The following is a 17,227-nucleotide window of genomic DNA, read 5'->3' on the forward strand; positions in this document are numbered from 1 at the left end:
TTGATAATCCCAAAGAAACCAGTAATTCATCTGGGAGGGTTGTTTTCTTTCTAAATAATGCCTCAAGTGCGTGAGACTTTCGGGTTCAAATGTCCCTACTACAGGCCACTGTAATGAGGGTAGATCTTTAGTAAAACATGGCCACTTGTCTTGACACAGAGTCACTAATCTTTTTAAATTCAACCTAGATGGCATACGATCTTTGTAGATCTTACACATTTTCTTTAATGGGGTTTTTTCTGATTCTGGGCTGCTTGTTTTTGACCTGGAGCTTCCCATTATCTCTTTTGCTCCACAGCAGCAATTTCTTACAAAAAAAACCACAGCAGCTATTTCTTCTGTTCTTATCTATGCACACTGTTTCTCGTTACCACACTCAAGCATGTGAAGAGCTTTCGTACGTGGCAACTTCTGGGTTTTTGGGCACAAGCACAACAGGGGTTTTCACAACAGGACTGGCTTATAACAGGGTGTCTGTGCCTTTCTCACCCCCCTAACGGCACTGTCCCTTTGCAAGGGAAGGCACGATAGATAGAGTTTTGATTGGCACAGCTCATAAGTGGAGGGTGGTAGGAAAGGAGGTCCACTCATTCAGGGCAACTCATTCAGACATGTCACATTACACATAACACAGTTATGGCTTATATAGGAGTCCTGTTATTTCTCAGGCTCATAATAGGAATTGGGGTAGGAAAGAAGACAAACAAACAGACATAAATGTTCCTGTTTGGAACGTGTGTCTCTACTGTTAAGGTTTCTTTATCTGAGCTCTTTCAGCTGATTATTTCTTGTTCTCTTTTTTTCTTTTTCTCTTTTTCCTCCTGTTTCCTCTTTTTCTATTTTTTTCTTTCTATTTTCTTTGCCGGACTGGGTCTTCTACCCAGGCTGGGGCGCGACCCCAGACTTTCCTGGTGCCTCCTTAGAGGGCTTACCCACACCGGGTCCTTCCTGGTGCCTCCTTAGAGGGCTTACCCAAACCGGTAAGGGGAGTGAGGGGGGAAGAGAGGGCAGAGGATGTGTCACTCCAACACACCATTATTTAATAGTCAACTCAACTCTGGCCTTAATCCACACCACAGTTGATTATAATCACGTCGTGTGGGGAGTACCGCCTCGATCATCAACTGTGAAGTTGACTATTAACCCACGATTGACTATTGTCTTGTCTGAACACAGCCAATGTCAGTTTACTAAAATAATAAAAAAAACAAATAAATGCTAACTAAAATGGCTTAATATTTTATTTTTAAATCTGCTTTTTCCTTTCCCTGTTGCAGATGCTAACAAAACAACTGGAAGTTTTAGGATTAGCTGAAAAACCTCAGTTGGTTACTCGATTCCAGGAAGTGTTTCGGTCTATGTGGTCTGTTAATGGTGATTCAGTCAGTAAAATATATGCTGGAACTGGAGCTCTTGAAGGAAAAGCAAAGGTAAATAATACGTTAACTTTAAAATTTGAGTTTTATAATTGCCAAGGGTTACATCATGTTCCTGCTTACATTTACTATATACCAGTACTTTAACTGTCTGGAAGCTTCTTATTTTTCTGACTGTTTGGTTACCTAGTGAGGGATGAGTGGGTCTCTGTCTTTATCCACTGGTCTTGAATTAGTCTATGTGTCCAATTTAACTGCTCTCACTCCTTTCCCTGCAATCCTATGTTTAACTTTACCAGTTTATCCAAAGTTTATATTAAATGGCTCGGCCAAAAATACTCATTTATCTTGTTCCCCCATATTTTGTAATAATATGTTTCAGTGTTACTTAATAGTCCTGACTTAATATTTTAGAGCACTGTTTCTGAAGTCAACATGTCAGATATCCTTCTGCTCCTACATCCTGCTGTCACAAATAGTGAAACAAGCTAAGAGTTCAATACTAGTTGCCTTTATTTTGGTAGAATTGTGTTACATCTGAGGGCAGAATTAAATTTTGTCTATGGCCTTATGAACTGTGTCTTTATAGGGCATAGCTGTTAAATGGGAAGAAAAAATGGCAGGTTTTGCAATATTTTCACTGTATTTTTTCATAAAATTATCAAGTAGTAGAGTTGAAAGGGATCTATAAGGCCATCGTGTCAGGTAGGACTTGTGGCTTCTCAAACATGCAATAAAATTACTGAAATTATAACCTAAAATGTGTGTTCAAATAACAATGAATATTTCATGTTTTCTAGAAACTATGTGTTACTATTTAACATCTTAACTAACATTTCTTTTGCTTTCCTCTGTTTATTTCAATTATTTGCCTGATATGTAACTGGTGAGTGTAATTTTTGATTGCTGTCAAATGTTTAATATTCATAATACTTTAAATATTCCCTCCCAAATTGTTGAAGAAAAATGGTAAAGGTTTGATTTTTCATGATGTGTTTAATCTTCTCCTTGACTGAATCCAATAGCACTATACTTTTATAGAATCAAGTTGAGATTATTACTTTTGCCGTTTTCCTTTCAAACCCATTGCCCTAAAGACAAGGAACTACTTCAGGCATGCTCAAAGGTTTGAAATGCCCAGAAGGATTTTTGAGTTTGAACACATCCCCATGCCATAGTACAGATTGTTCTTGAAATTTCCTTTGGTGTCAAAAGTGCTTTGCTGTGTGGGCATGGGGACCTGCTGTTCGGGAATCAAAAGCCCCCCAGCATGAACACAATTAGTTGTATGATTCTTTCGATTCCAGCTGCTTTAAATGGCCGATCAGCCATGAATTCACTAGGTACATTAGGCAAATTGCTTTTTTTCCCCTTCAGCCCCATTTATTTAATATGGGGCTAATATTGATCTGCATTACAAAGTTGTAAGGATTACAGAGAAACTGTATAAATACAGTTATTGAAATGTATAGTAGATTTCTTAAGCAGTAATGTTGTATTCTTGAAAGCATCTTTACTTCAATTTTTAAAATATTCAAATCTAGATAAATAAATGGAATGTGTTTTTTTAATTTAGAAAACATAAACCCTGTCTTCCAACACTTCTGAAAAATAAATCAAATCTGTGGCCTAGAACATATATCAGCAATAAATATAAACAGCAACTAAAACATATAAAAGTTGCAGCAAATATGACACACATAGCCTGATTTCTAAAGCATAATGACTGAATAGACCAAAAATCATGAGAAAGGAACATGTTGATAGAACTTAGTACATGGGTGAGTGGTTCAGTCAGTGCTCAATTTCCCACTGAAAATACCATAGTCTGGAAGGCCACAGTTAACATGCATATTGATAGTTCATACTTGCCTTAATTTGCCTGTCATTTTAATGAACCTGATACATCTGGTAGATATTTTGCATTAATTTTGTAGGTATTTAGGCTTCGAGCCACTGTCATACAAATGGAAATCTGCTAACAGGACTTCTTTGTCCTCTCCTCCTCCTGCAGCCCCTGTGTACCTGGTCCAGAGGTTTCCCCAACCCTCTGGAACACATTTGGGGGTGCACAGGCTGCAGCAGGAGGAGAGATCTGTTCTGCCAGCAGTCTCCTTACCATTGGTGGAATGACTCCAATGGATATAACCCTCAGCCATAAGATCTAGAAACTGGTTGAAAATGAGAGTTGTAATTTTGAAGGTTCTCACTACATCCTGTAGACCAAGCAAAATGTTACATACTACCTAGTCTTGGTTGTAAATTTGGTTCCAGGTTTTTTTCAGGCTGTAGTTTTTAAATGTGCATAAAAGCATATGCAGCAGTATCTGCATATGTGTGTGTATGTATTATAAATGTGTCTGTAAGCATAGCTGAAAATGCATGTCGGTCTGTATATGTAACTTATTTCCACAGATACTAATATATCAACACTGCACTGTGTTTCACCAGTGTGATTCAACAACCTTAGTAGACGATAATCAGTGATCTACTTTGGATTTTAGTAACAGTACAGTTTTATGCATTCAGTCCTATTTTTTCATTCCATAGTTATACAAGAAATGAGCATTGCTGTTAAAAGGACTGAACATTTTTTAAAAGCATGTGCTTCTGAAATATATTTGTATGTAATATATGCATATTTTGTGTGTTGGCATTAAGTGCTTGTTCATGTCTCACTACTTTGGGTAAAGGCATTGCATGATTTCTCCCCTCCCACTTCTCAGCAATTTTTAAAAAGGATTTTTTGGGATATCTCAGTCATCTTACCCTACCAATCCCCCCTCCCCACACACTTATAGGATTAAAGACTAAACAGATTTAACACTCCGCAAAAACTAGCACACTATTAGTAGGTTGCAAGTTAAATGTTGATTTAGATTAGCATGTATGTGATTGCCAGTGTTCTGTAAATTAATTCTATAAAATATTTATACATATTCCTCCCTAACAGGCTGGGAAGCTGAAGGATGGTGCACGTTCTGTGACCAGAACAATTCAAAATAACTTTTTTGATAGCTCAAAGCAGGAAGCTATTGACGTTTTGTTGTTGGGAAATACCCTAAATAGTGATTTAGCAGACAAAGCACGGGCTCTCTTAACCACCGGCAGTTTACGTGGTATGTGTTTCTAGGCTCTTAATTTATATAGCATCAACTAGTACTAATAAAAAAACATGGTTGGATCCAAAGCTGTCTTTCCATATGCAGAAGGTGTATTCCATTCATTGGAGGCTGTTTTACATGTTGTGCTGGAGCACTGCAAGAAAATGCCAGAACACTGGACTAGATGTTCCTTTCATCTAATCCAGCTCTTCTTATATTATTAATAGTGAAACTAAATCCAGCTATGTTCTTCTCTTTGCCCATGTTCTTCCAGAAGCATGAGAATTGCTTTAAAGTCTACATATCATAGCCCTACACAAATTATTCTGCTAGCACTTGTGAGACAGCACTAGCATCTATTTCATTTCTACACTTGGTTTTTGGATCCAGCCCACTATATTCTGTGTGTTCAAGTAAAACTTCAGTGTCAACTTAACAGCAATCTGCTTAAAAATAGTCTGCTAAGCTTTACTAAAAGTATTGGATTACTATTCTTGAGGAATCCGGAAGCCTAAAGGAATGAATATTTTCATAATCCTTTTGTAGAGGAAAATGAGGTTTTATGAACTGAAAATGAGAATTTATGAACTGAATCAATTTCTAGAAGACAAAAACCCATATGTTCTGTAAATTTAAATGCCTCTTGGCACAGACCTGCAGTTGAACATTAAATAAAATCTGGTTCTGGGAGTTGAGTGGTAATTGCAAAGCTTACTTAACTAAGTGTTGCAATTCTTTCAGGGACATGTGGCATAACAAAGTCATTATGCGATAGGCAATATTACATGAAGAAATGTGTGATGAACTAAAGTGGGCAATTGCTCTGTAGTTTTCAGACATTTAAGAGAGGGAGTTATGATTCTGCAGCAAGTCTTACTGTTAAAAGTTAAGACATAAAAAGTGTACTTAAAAGTGTTCCAGAAGCTTACACTGTAGCTTGGTAACATATAAAACTGTTCAACTAATTTCTTTTCTTTTCTCCCTTATCGCATCCATAGTTTCAGAACAGGCATTGCAATCAGGTATAGTATAGAACCCCCAGTTATCAACATCTGGGATGATACTTTATCATGTTAAATTTCTCTGAGATACTTTTCTCATTCTGAAAAGCATCCAAGACAATCTGTAATGCACTCTTATCCACTTAATCGTAGGAATGGATGAATTAGTCTGTTTTAATGTGTGTCACTTTTGCATATGTTCAGTAACATCAGTTTCATCTTGCTTCTGCATCTGTCTGCGAATGTTTCTTTTTCAAAACAAATACTTGAAAATTCACATTTATTTTCTGAGCCAAGAGCTGCATTACAAGATTTGAAGAATCCAAGAAGTGCAAATTAGGTCACTGTGCTTTAAAATGCAGACCAAATGAGATTCTTCCCCAACCCTATTTAGTCTGCAATAAGATCCACCACAAGGCATTTAAAGGAGAAGTGACAGACCAAGCCTTTTCATACTCACACACACGTACACACTTTGGACTACTATCAGGTCAGATCCCTCTTCTCTCTGTGCAGTGAGGAGGAGAAAGGTGCAAGAAAGAAGGATCCTACCTTGTCATCTACAAAGCAACATAGGAAGCTGCCTTATATTGAGTATGACCATTGGTTCATCTAACTCAGTATCGTGTACACTGGCTGCAATGGCTCTCTAGTTTTTCCAAAAGGAGTCTGTCCCTACCCTACCTGGAGCTGCCTGGAAATAAACTCGGCACCTTTTCCAAGTCAGACAATAGCTTGGGAAGATTGACTGGTGAGAGGCTGAGAAAGGGCTGCATGCTAGTGGAGACTCTTGTACATTCGCGTGTCTCTTCCCTTTCACCACAGAGCCAAGGATTATACAGGGGAGAGAACCAGAGATAGTTGGCAAGGCATTGAAGGGCACACAGATAGTACAAATCCTATCTCAATTGCCAGTGTCTAGATTAAGTAGAATTATGTGAATACATAATAATATGCCAGGGACAAGTAACTGTATAGCATGGAAACACTTCCTTTTATTGAATATGTTTAAGCATAAACTTTGTGTATTTTGTACAAAAATTTGTATAAAAGCCCCAATGCCTGTGTTTCAAAGATATTAGCAAATATACATACTTAATTTGGATCGATTTTTATTCTGTTGAATTGTTAAATATTTTTCAATACGACTAGAAGACAAAAGGGACAACAAAGACTGAGGCCGTAGCTAGACCTAAGGTTTATCCCAGGATTGTCCTGGGGTCAAACCTGTTCATCTAAGTGCCACACAGGGCATCCAGCGCTCAGGTAGGGATGATCCTGGGATAAACCTTAGGTCTAGCTACAGCCTGAGTGTGGAAATAGAGCAGGAAAGATATACAGAGCTTAAAAGCCCTTCTGTCCAGTCTCTCTTAGTATTTGAGCCTTTGAGATACATTTTCTGCATGCTTTTAAAGTTGAAGTCTACCAAAAGAATAAGCTCTCAGTAAGATGATAGGCATAAGCAAACACATATATTAGAAGTAACCCACCCCCCAGTGAAACTTGCCTGGAATATATACAACTCTGATCACTAATCCAAGTATGTAAATACCCACTTTATGGTAAGTAAGAATCTCTTCTAGGCAATCAGAGAACCCTTTGTAAAGATCGGTTCACACTATTGATGACTGACATATATATGTGTAGGCAGTTCACACTGCCAATGGCAATTGCATGTAAAGATTGTCTGCTGATTATGTGGAGGATATGAATTGGGCCTATGGATAACAATGGTATATGCAAAAAACAGAGAGTTTCTAAGATTGCAACTTTATTTTTAAAGTGCAGTTACAATAATGGTCATATTGATTGGGTCCATATGAGTTGATCCTAAACGTAAATGCCACATGATCAGGAACACCAATCATAATGCATGCTTGCCTAGAACCCACATTTAGCGATGGTGTGAACTTGCCAATAGTGTGTGCCCTCAGGAATCGTTGGCTTCACTTTTTTAAAAATAATAATAATCAGACTACTTTGACAATAAGATCACTTGGAGTTGGAAGCAATGACGAAAGCCGTACAAACGTTTGGGTCCCCAACACTTTCTATATTGGAGTTTGGCTTTCTATCTATTACGTTTTCTTTTCTCCCTTTAATGAAATGTTCAAGGTGCCTTACAAGTTGTTCACAGTTACTACCATATGCATTTGATAGGTGATATATGAGTTTGCTCTTAAAATGGAGGTACTCACATATTAAAGTACTATGAATTTTCTCTGGTGCTTTGAATAGAGAGCACAGCTTTGCTTTCTTTTTTTTACATTTACTTGTGCAGTTGATGTAGTAGTGTAGACAGGATCTTTACAGTTGTGTTCTGCATCAATTGCCTCTTCCATAATAGGCCCTTCCAAGTCAACACCTCTTTTGTACCACAGTACATATGAAGATGTGAAGTCCAAAATATGCTTGAAGAAGATTATGATCTTTTGCTTTAACAACTAACTCTTAGCAATATGATGGCTAAAATAATTCTTGATCAGAGCAGAATAAAAGTATTTAAGATAGTATTCACAGCACGATTGGATAGTTCTAGACTTAGTGGGACAAAATTCCAGGTCAAATGTTAGCTGTTGCCTATAACAGTTTAAAAAAACCATGAGCAGGTAAAAGTCAAGCGGTAACGAAAATTCTGAGAAATAAGTATTCTGGATGGCATGGGGAGCCCCAGTGGATTGAGAAGGCTCTATGCTTCCCAAAGCTGCCAGCCATGTTTAGATAGTGACAAAGTGACAATGGAGAGGAGCATGCTCCACCTCCTCATATACTTACTATCCACAGATTATAAGATGTTCAATAGAGAGTGCTCTTCAAGTGAATGCCAAATTTATGGAACATACGTGATCTGACTTCCTGTGTGCTTCAGCTGGTACTCGCCTAAACAAGTTGATGTAGTACTGAATCATGTTCTTGGAGCAATAAAGTAAGCTGCATGATCCACTGTGGTCCCATAATTAGTTTCAACAGCATCCCATAGCTAGATAGTGCAGTCTTATTTATTTTTAAAAACTGTATTGGCTTATCCCGTAAAATAGCATCTGATTTTAAAAGCTAAGGTTCGTCTAGCAAACAGTTAAGTGTAATGGCTTATTTATAATAAACTCCCCTTCGCTAACTGCTAGTTTTATTTCTCTTGGCATTCTTAATGGAGTTTGTATTAAAGCATTAAAAAAGTAATTTATGTTGCTCAGGGAAGCAGTTCAGCTGTTTAGATCCATATGTAAGTGATGCTATCTCTTATTCAGTAGTGGAAGCAGAAAATCAAAATATCTTTCAAGTGTCACCACAGGGAAATTATAACTACTTAGTTGGTATTAACTCTTACTCTGTACTATTTCCCCCCTAAATTGCCTTGGCTTCTTCATTACCGAATTTGGAAATTATTCTAGTTTATGCACAACAGGGAAACAAATGGTCTTTTCTACCCATGTAATTTACAGTGCAATCCTATACATGTCTAGTCTAAAGTAAGTCCTATTGAGTTTCTGCAACTTACCTGAGAGTAAGTATCTATAGGATTGCAGCCTAACAGACATGAATATTGTGCAGAGTACAATATTGATAATGTTTATTTTGACTAGAAAAGCCCTGCTACAATGTGAGATTTTTTATCAGTGTTGTACAGATGGGCTTGAAGACAGGAGTTCAAGAGAACTCCTTCGAGAGAATTCAGGAGTTCAAGAAAATGTATGAGGGCTCAAAGTATACTGGGATGGGGTCACGCATGCTAGCCCCATCCTCTGCATCTCTGTGCATATTGCCCACCCCACCCCAGTTCAGACCAGTGGCAAGGTCTGAATAAGAGTTTACTTGCGCTCATTTGAATTCTCACTGTGATCTGGAACCCTGCTTTATTACAGAAGAAATTTAATCTCATCGAATTACTATTAGATGAATATGTTTTTGAAATTATCCGTTAGATAGTAGTTAGTTTAAATAGTCTAAACAGCCTATTAAACTATTCACTGTTATAACAACTATCGAATGGATAACGTAATGTAATTACATCCTATTAATGTAATTGCCTGACCATATTTATATAATCTTTGTGAAAATAAAATTTACTCAATTTTATTCTATGTTGCTTTGTAAAACAGCCTGTTGAGCAATAGCTTAGAAAGGGTGTCTGGTTGTAGAAATGGTGTGGAATAACAAAAACTTTAAAAATAATAATTCATTTTTACATAGCTAAATGGAAGACAAAGATTCTAGTTTACAACTTTTTGGAGAACTTGGTCTCAAATAATAGGGAGAAATGTCACTTGAAAAATTGAGCTAACTAAGCATTGTATTTGTTGTTGTGATTGCATTATTGTTTTGTTCAATAGATATTAAAGCTCAAAGCTTGTGAATGCTGACCTGTGGGTTCTAGAATTTTGTTTACAAAAATATTGCTGTGTAATCAATTGAATCTTAATATTTTTTAGCATCAGCAAAAATACTGAAGAACATGTGTGAGAATTTTTATAAGTACTCAAAGCCCAAAAAAATTCGAATTTGTGTTGGAACATGGAACGTCAATGGTGGAAAGCAGTTTCGAAGCATTGCCTTTAGAAACCAAACCCTCACTGACTGGCTTTTAGATGCACCAAAAGTGGCTGGCATCAGTGAATTCCAAGGTGAGAATCATCAGCATATTATTCATTCATTCATTGTTATTCATTACGGTCACAGACCAGCAAAATCAACACCAAAACATACAAAGGATAGATTAAAAAGTGACATAAAAACAAAATACAGCTTGGTGAGTTGCTTCTCTCAGAAGGATTGCAATGTTATTTTTCTAATTTGCATTGAGGTCATGAGAAACTTCGAGACCCTTTCAGTAATATGGGAGGACACATCCCTTAAACAGATTAGTACCAACGTTGTGGGGCTATATCCAGAAAAGGCTGTTAATAAAGGAAAGATTAACTTTTTTCTGCATTCCTCATACATGTTACAATGCAAAATGATATGTTCAACAGATTCTATTGGTCCAGAACCACAGGGACATATCTGTTCATTAACCGGGATCTTACTAAATCGTCCTTCTAGTAATGCTGATGGCAACACATTAAAGCGAGCAAGGGTAAATGCTCTCCTATACTTGGGAATGGTTAAAACATACAGATATGAAGCTGCAGTGAGCCCATAGTTATTAAAATTATTGTAGAGCAGCAGAGAGCAAGATTTGTTAGCAGCAGTTCTTAAATGCTGTAGATCTAGATCTATAAGTCTTTGAACAACAAGAGAGACCATGTTATGGTTGGATTGTTAGTCATTCTGATTTTGTTACCTTAAAATAATTGCCAAAATTATTGTGTATTAACTTCAGATCGAAGGAGCAAGCCAATTGACATCTTTGTTATAGGATTTGAAGAAATGGTAGAGTTAAATGCAGGAAATATTGTGAGTGCAAGGTAAGTGCCATTGCTGAATAAAATATGCAAGCAAGATAAGCAGATTTTGTCAAATTTTCAGTTTTTTTCTGAAAACATACTGCTATACTAAACAGTTTAGAGCCTAGTCATCAAATGCTGGTACCTGCCGCGATATAGGACTTGCCCGTGTCTAGAGAATTCCCTAATAGCAACCCATCAGGTTTTTAAACTTGAGTGCCGTAGGCAGTTTGCCATGTAATAAATGCTATTGAGAAGAAAATGTTAAATTTATGAATTGCTGTGTTATGATTGCAACCCTACATGGGTTTGTGCTGGCACCAAAAAAAGTAAGTCAAATGAGAAAAGGTTATCTTCAAAACCTTTATTGTTACTATACCATAAGTGCAGAAATATGAAGAAATATTTTCCAGGTCAAAGCACACATTGTGATAAGAGTTAAGGAACTCATGATATAAATTAAAGAAATTGTTTCCATTTTGTTTCCTATCGAAAACACAGCAGTCACTTTTCTTGGCGTACACATCTTTCCTGTTCAGTTCAAATATTGCTGCAAGGTGTCCTTGCTATAGTTTCTTACTTCAGCTTGTATTGTGTCACATATACAAGAACAAATTCAGCCTTTTTGTTGTCTTGAGAAAAGTTTGCAAGCACTTATGTTCTGTAAAAGCGAAATAACATTATTTCCCCACACTTGGCAGTACAACCAATCAAAAGTTATGGGCTGCTGAATTGCAGAAGACTATCTCAAGAGATTACAAATATGTTCTGCTGGCTTCAGAGCAGTTGGTGGGTGTTTGCCTCTTTGTATTCATCAGACCTCAACATGCACCATTTATCAGGTCAGTGAACTGACATGCTAAAACAAATAAATTCTAGTCATTTAAGGCAAAATGACTTAGGTTGACGAGTATATGTTGTATTTCAGTTGCACATTTAAGCTATTGTGTTAGCAAGTATTGCATCACGGCCAGCCTTATTGCTATGAGGCCATAGCTTAACTCCATTAGGCAGCACTTCTATTACAAAAGCAGATGGAAAGGGCATTTCTTTCCTATTAACACATTTTTCTGTTTTGATGGTCAGTTTATAGAAGTAGTGAAGTTTTAATGTAGTAGTACCTTAAAAATGGTTCTTGAAAGAAGAAACCTGAAGATATTGAAGGCTTTCTAATCTAGCCTTCTTCCTGACATGCATTTTATTTAGTGCTGAGCTGAAATGGGGGGAGGTTGCATTTGCAAACATGTCCGCTGTGAAATGCACCCCCCTTTTAGCTAGCTAACAGTGGAGGCCCTTGAGGCTGAAAAGATTCTGCACCCCTGCCTTGGCCAGTGTCAGCCAGGCAGGACTGGATAAACAATTAGATTCAGGAGCTTCAGAACTTCAGTAGTTGGAACAATAACTTTTTCATATGCCTTGTATTGGCCTTAGATGGTGTCCTCCTTTATGTCATAAGATTGTAGTACTCTTATTCATTCAGTTTCAAGCTGACACAGGAGCTCATGTTACTTAATTTGATCTTTGCAGTTGCATAAATACTTACCAGATTGCCATGGTGAAATTTATTTATTTATTTTATTACATTTATATATCGTACCACAAAGCTTCAATATGGTGTGATGTCAACAACCATACATAGTGCATTACATGACTTATGATCATATTCAGGTTTATAATGGGCAGTACCCAACAGGGCACTTACACTCCACCAGTACTGATGCGCTCTGCTGATTCTACTGTGCAAGCAGGACCCACCTACTTGCACAATGAGATTTAATGTTTCCTAGAGCAATCCTGGAAATACACCAGTGCTCATTTCTGGATTCGGACAGGTTGGCAGAGCTCCCTTATGAAAGTTTCACTTACCTGCCACATTTCATCAAGAAATGTTTTTGCTCGTTTTCAGTCGCCCCCAGAAGTGTTAAATCTCTGTTCCTCAATGGTAGGTGCTGCTTGCAGAAGGGAATCAGTGGGGCACAACAGAATCTACAGAAGTGTAAGGCCCCATTAGAAACTGTCCAATGTAATCACCCAGAAATAAGAATTACCCACATGAGAGCTTTTTAACACTGGGAAATAATTGGTTCCTGGCTGTGTGCACCACAAATAACTAACATAAGTTTGTGCAGCCAGGCAGAGTAGTAAAATTAGTCGTGGATTACCTTTAGTTAAACAAAATAGAATTGATCTTAATATAATTAAAGCTTCTAGAGCCCGTTGCCAACAAGTTTATAAAAGCTCAGTTGAATTTGTTTTAACTATTGTTGTAGGGATGTTGCAGTTGATACTGTAAAGACTGGCATGGGAGGAGCTACTGGTAATAAAGGTGCAGTAGCAATTCGAATGTTGTTTCATACCTCCAGTCTTTGCTTCGTGTGCAGTCACTTCGCTGCAGGACAGTCGCAAGTCAAAGAGAGAAATGAAGATTTCATGGAAATATGTCGAAAACTGAGCTTCCCAATGGTAAGGAGAAATTGGATCACCTAATTGGAATAATTCCTAAAAGCATTTTAATAAATATCCAGTGAATTAATTTTCAAGTTGCCTGAAAATAAATCTTATATACCAATCCTAAGCAGGCATTGTGTATGAAGCTTTAACAAAGAAGTCCTGTCTTGCATAAGGAAAGGAAACAAACATATAAACTCTAAGAAAAATTTACTGTAATCCATTCCTTTACTCATATTTCAACACCAGAAATTATTCGTTCCTGCCATAATCAACATTTGACTATGTTTCCTGTGATACTGTAAAAGGGACTGATGTGTTTTGAATTCTTATTCTGAGGAACCTATATACTCCATCAACGACTTTTCCATAGTATTTTATTCCTGTCCATGATGTTTACCAAATATTTATTTATAATAAATTTGTTGTAAAGTAAGCTTGCATGTTACAGGAAGTAAGCAAGGAACTTATGCCTAAGAAAAACTCCCAATAATTGTAATAAATTTAAAGTGTTGTTTAATCCTCATATATTTTATAACTGTGAAAACAACAGCTAAGACTGGTCTTTTTCAATGTTAGCTTAGTAAAATATATTTTTATGCTATATAAACTTGCTTTATACTAAAGATAACCTTTTCTTTTAATTTTCAAAGTCAAAGTAGAAAAGTGCAATGTCTTCAAATCCAATTGATTTTATTTTTAACACATTCGAATGCACAGTATGGTTCCAACCCATAATTGCACTCATTCTTACAACTTGGTAAGTCAGGGAGTGAGAATCAGCACATTTTAACTCAACGTGAGTTTAAAGAATTACAGTGTTTATTAATGCTCCCCCCTCACCCAAGCCATTGTGAAATATGACTCTGAAACTCATTCTCTTTCAACCTGCCTATCTCAAAGGGTTATGAGGACAAATGGAGGGGGCCATGTACAGTGTCCTGAGCCATTTGGAGAAAAGGCAGGATTTCTGGCCTTTGAAAGGCAAGATATCCTGGAGGCTGACAAAAGATGGACCTTATTCATTTTTACAAAATTGTAAATGTCTGTGTTCTTTTATGATTTTAACTAGATGTGTTCTCTTTTTTCCAGGGAAGAATGCTTTTTTCCCATGACTATGTATTCTGGTGTGGCGATTTCAATTACCGTGTAGATCTTCCTAATGAGGAAGTTAAAGAACTGATTCGGCAGCAGAATTGGGATGCTCTTATTGCAGGAGATCAGCTCATTAATCAGAAAAATGCTGGCCAGGTAACGTTTCAAGTTTGCTTTACAGATGTATTCATTCTTTGTTTGCTGCCTAATCATAGTTGAGGGTTGTGTAAGTCGGTCTGTTCATTCATCAGGGCAATTCTGCATGTTCAGAAATAATCTAGTTTTAAACTCAGTAGTCTGGCATTTCAATACTGTTCCTTGCTGGATCTACTGTGGCGCAGGTGCTTACACAAGAGTTACTGCAATGGCATTCTCAGTCATGCAAGGCAGAGGCAAAAACTGCTGCCCCACTTGTTGCTAAATAAAAACTTTTGCAGCTTGTGCTAGGTATTTTGGACCATTCTGACAGCACCTAGGGTGCAAAGGGCAACAATAGTACTGCCCCCTCTCTGACATATCCTGGGAATGTAGGCTCCTACACCGTGAAGGTTTACTCTTTGTCATTGAAGGATCAGCACAAGGATCTTTCAAATGGTTCTGCTCTGCTTATTCCTGTTAAGGAGGTCCTAGAAGGAGATGAAAGATGGTGGCTTATTTTCTCTGCGAGTGACCCTGTAAATTCAGTCTTGTCTTGTTTCTCCTCTCGATCAGCTTGTATATAAAGATACGTGGTGAATTGTTCAGATGTATGGCATTAGGGGTCACAAACCTTTCAACTCAGATCATGCCTTCTTGGTGCTTAGCATATAGCTATAGTTGGGGATGTCGTATGTATTAGCCAATTGAAACTGAATCCAGGTAGGACTGATATCGCTGTGGTTGGCAGGCTGGTAAACCTGAAGTGCTACAACTTAGATGTAGAATGCAGATGGGGGCATACATAACTGGGGGCCAAACAAGATATGAATAGGAAGTGTTGTACATTGTATTCATATGTATGCCCCACTCACACATAAAGTGGGAGGGGTGTCTTCTTTTTCCTTCAAGCCATTGAGTGTGCAGGGTAAGGAACTGAAACTCTGCTACCTTACTCTGCTCTCCATTCCAAGAAGCAATTTTCTCACAGCAGGGCTCATTTCTAGTATTGGAGCTGGACTGGGAGATAGGTGCTTGAAGCAACACAGTATAGTGAAGTAAGGCGGGGAAGAAGGGATGGTATAGCTTCAATTGCCTGTCTAAAACACACCCACACACACCACTACCACCACTTTGTTTTAAATGTGAACGGGGAAGACATGAATAAATACTTGTGACTGCCCAGTCATGCCTTGTCTGATAATCCTCTAACCAAATATGTCTTGTGAATAAAAAGCTAGTGTATCACTGAGAAGGCTAGACCAGAACTCTTCTCGCTTCCATGCTAGATTTTTTTTTATGGATGGATTTTTTTGTATGAAAGAGCATTGTCATGAGAGTCTCCCCACACCTGCTGTCTGAAGTAGTACAACCCAGACAAATGGTTTACCGGCTTGAGCAAAGCTAGGTCTGTATGACCTGAAGAAGAAAGGGTGCGATGGAAGTGCTTTCATTGATGGGTTGCAATCTTTTCTGGTCACAAAACTATGTTGCTTCTGGATCAGGCACAGTCTGGGGGTTCAGATTGCAGATGTGGATTGAAGTATTTTTCACCAAGAAGGCTGGGACCTTTTGTATTGGGTTTAGCTAACACAGCCATCACGAATGACTTCGTAAACTCAATGTTGGATTACAGTAATGTGGGTCTTCTTTTGATTGACAAGCTGGAAGCTATCGCTAATACAGAATGCAGAACCACACCTTTTAACAAGAATAAGTTGTTGGGAACATATATAAGTTGCTGATACAACCCATGTATCAGCGGAAATGTCTACAAAAACTTTCTATTGTGTTCTAGTCATAGATGCTGTTTTTAACCACTTCACTTGTGTCCACTAACATTCTGAGAGATCTTCTGAGCATATCCATTTAGCAATAATAAATTTATTTAGTTTTTTAAAGTGAACAAGACTCCTGTTTTTGAGGACATTGATAATTGCAAAACCATTAAAAAACCATCTTCAACCTTTTTAGAACATATGTTTATTGGTTTGCAATAACTAGATCTTTGATACAACTTTGAATAACTTTGATCAAATGCATATATGATATATGAAGACCTTTTTATTCACTCAGTATTTTAACACTTAATTTTAACTTAAATTTAAATTTTACTGTTTTAACTCTGTATTTTAATCCTATATCAACTTTGCTGTGTGGTTTTATCCTGGTTGCGCTTTTTATACTGTATTTCGTAATTGTGTTTTAAACTGTTGGGTGTTTTACTGTGGTTTTAGTTTTTGTGAACCGCCCAGAGAGCTTCGGCTATTGGGCGGTATAAAAATGTAATAAATAAATAAATAAATAAATATACGTTTAACATTTATGTTTGGATTATTTAATAAAAACTGGAAGAGCAAACATTTTAACATAGCCCACTTTTATTGATAAGATAATAAAATATAACTCTCAATTTGCAGTTCTCATGATTGTAGAAACAAATTTTAGATGGCAAATGACAGAACCAAAATTTTAAAATCAGCTTTACACTAAAATTTTAAGAATATTATTGCTAAAAGAAATACTTACTTTATTATACAAATTCAAACAATTACCAATATAATTTGTCCTCATTGCTGGGATTTTAAATCAATTTGTTTGTCTTGCTTTGTATACAAAGTGTGTTTTTCCACTTGGTTCACAGAATCAAGCAGCCCATCGAGGCTTATTTATTTAAGCAATAG

At 37.2% G+C, this 17,227-nt stretch overlaps 1 protein-coding gene across 7 annotated transcripts in view; it reads left to right on the forward strand.

Moving 5' to 3' along the window:
• SYNJ1 (synaptojanin 1) overlaps positions 1 to 17,227 on the forward strand; it is a 68,658-nt gene that overhangs the window by 28,169 nt on the left and 23,262 nt on the right. For 5 of the 7 annotated variants that reach the window (XM_063126697.1, XM_063126698.1, XM_063126699.1 and 2 more), the window contains exons 11-18: positions 1,278 to 1,430; positions 4,330 to 4,495; positions 5,479 to 5,502; positions 9,912 to 10,103; positions 10,802 to 10,886; positions 11,567 to 11,707; positions 13,136 to 13,328; positions 14,406 to 14,564. In XM_063126697.1, the coding sequence (XP_062982767.1) occupies positions 1,278 to 1,430; positions 4,330 to 4,495; positions 5,479 to 5,502; positions 9,912 to 10,103; positions 10,802 to 10,886; positions 11,567 to 11,707; positions 13,136 to 13,328; positions 14,406 to 14,564 (1,113 nt within the window). The remainder of the gene's footprint in view (positions 1 to 1,277; positions 1,431 to 4,329; positions 4,496 to 5,478; positions 5,503 to 9,911; positions 10,104 to 10,801; positions 10,887 to 11,566; positions 11,708 to 13,135; positions 13,329 to 14,405; positions 14,565 to 17,227) is intronic. The other 2 variants (XM_063126700.1, XM_063126701.1) reach the window with 2 other exon arrangements.

The sequence above is a fragment of the Elgaria multicarinata genome, chromosome 5 (assembly GCF_023053635.1).
Source record: "Elgaria multicarinata webbii isolate HBS135686 ecotype San Diego chromosome 5, rElgMul1.1.pri, whole genome shotgun sequence".
In the NCBI taxonomy this organism is placed as follows: Eukaryota; Metazoa; Chordata; class Lepidosauria; order Squamata; family Anguidae; genus Elgaria; species Elgaria multicarinata.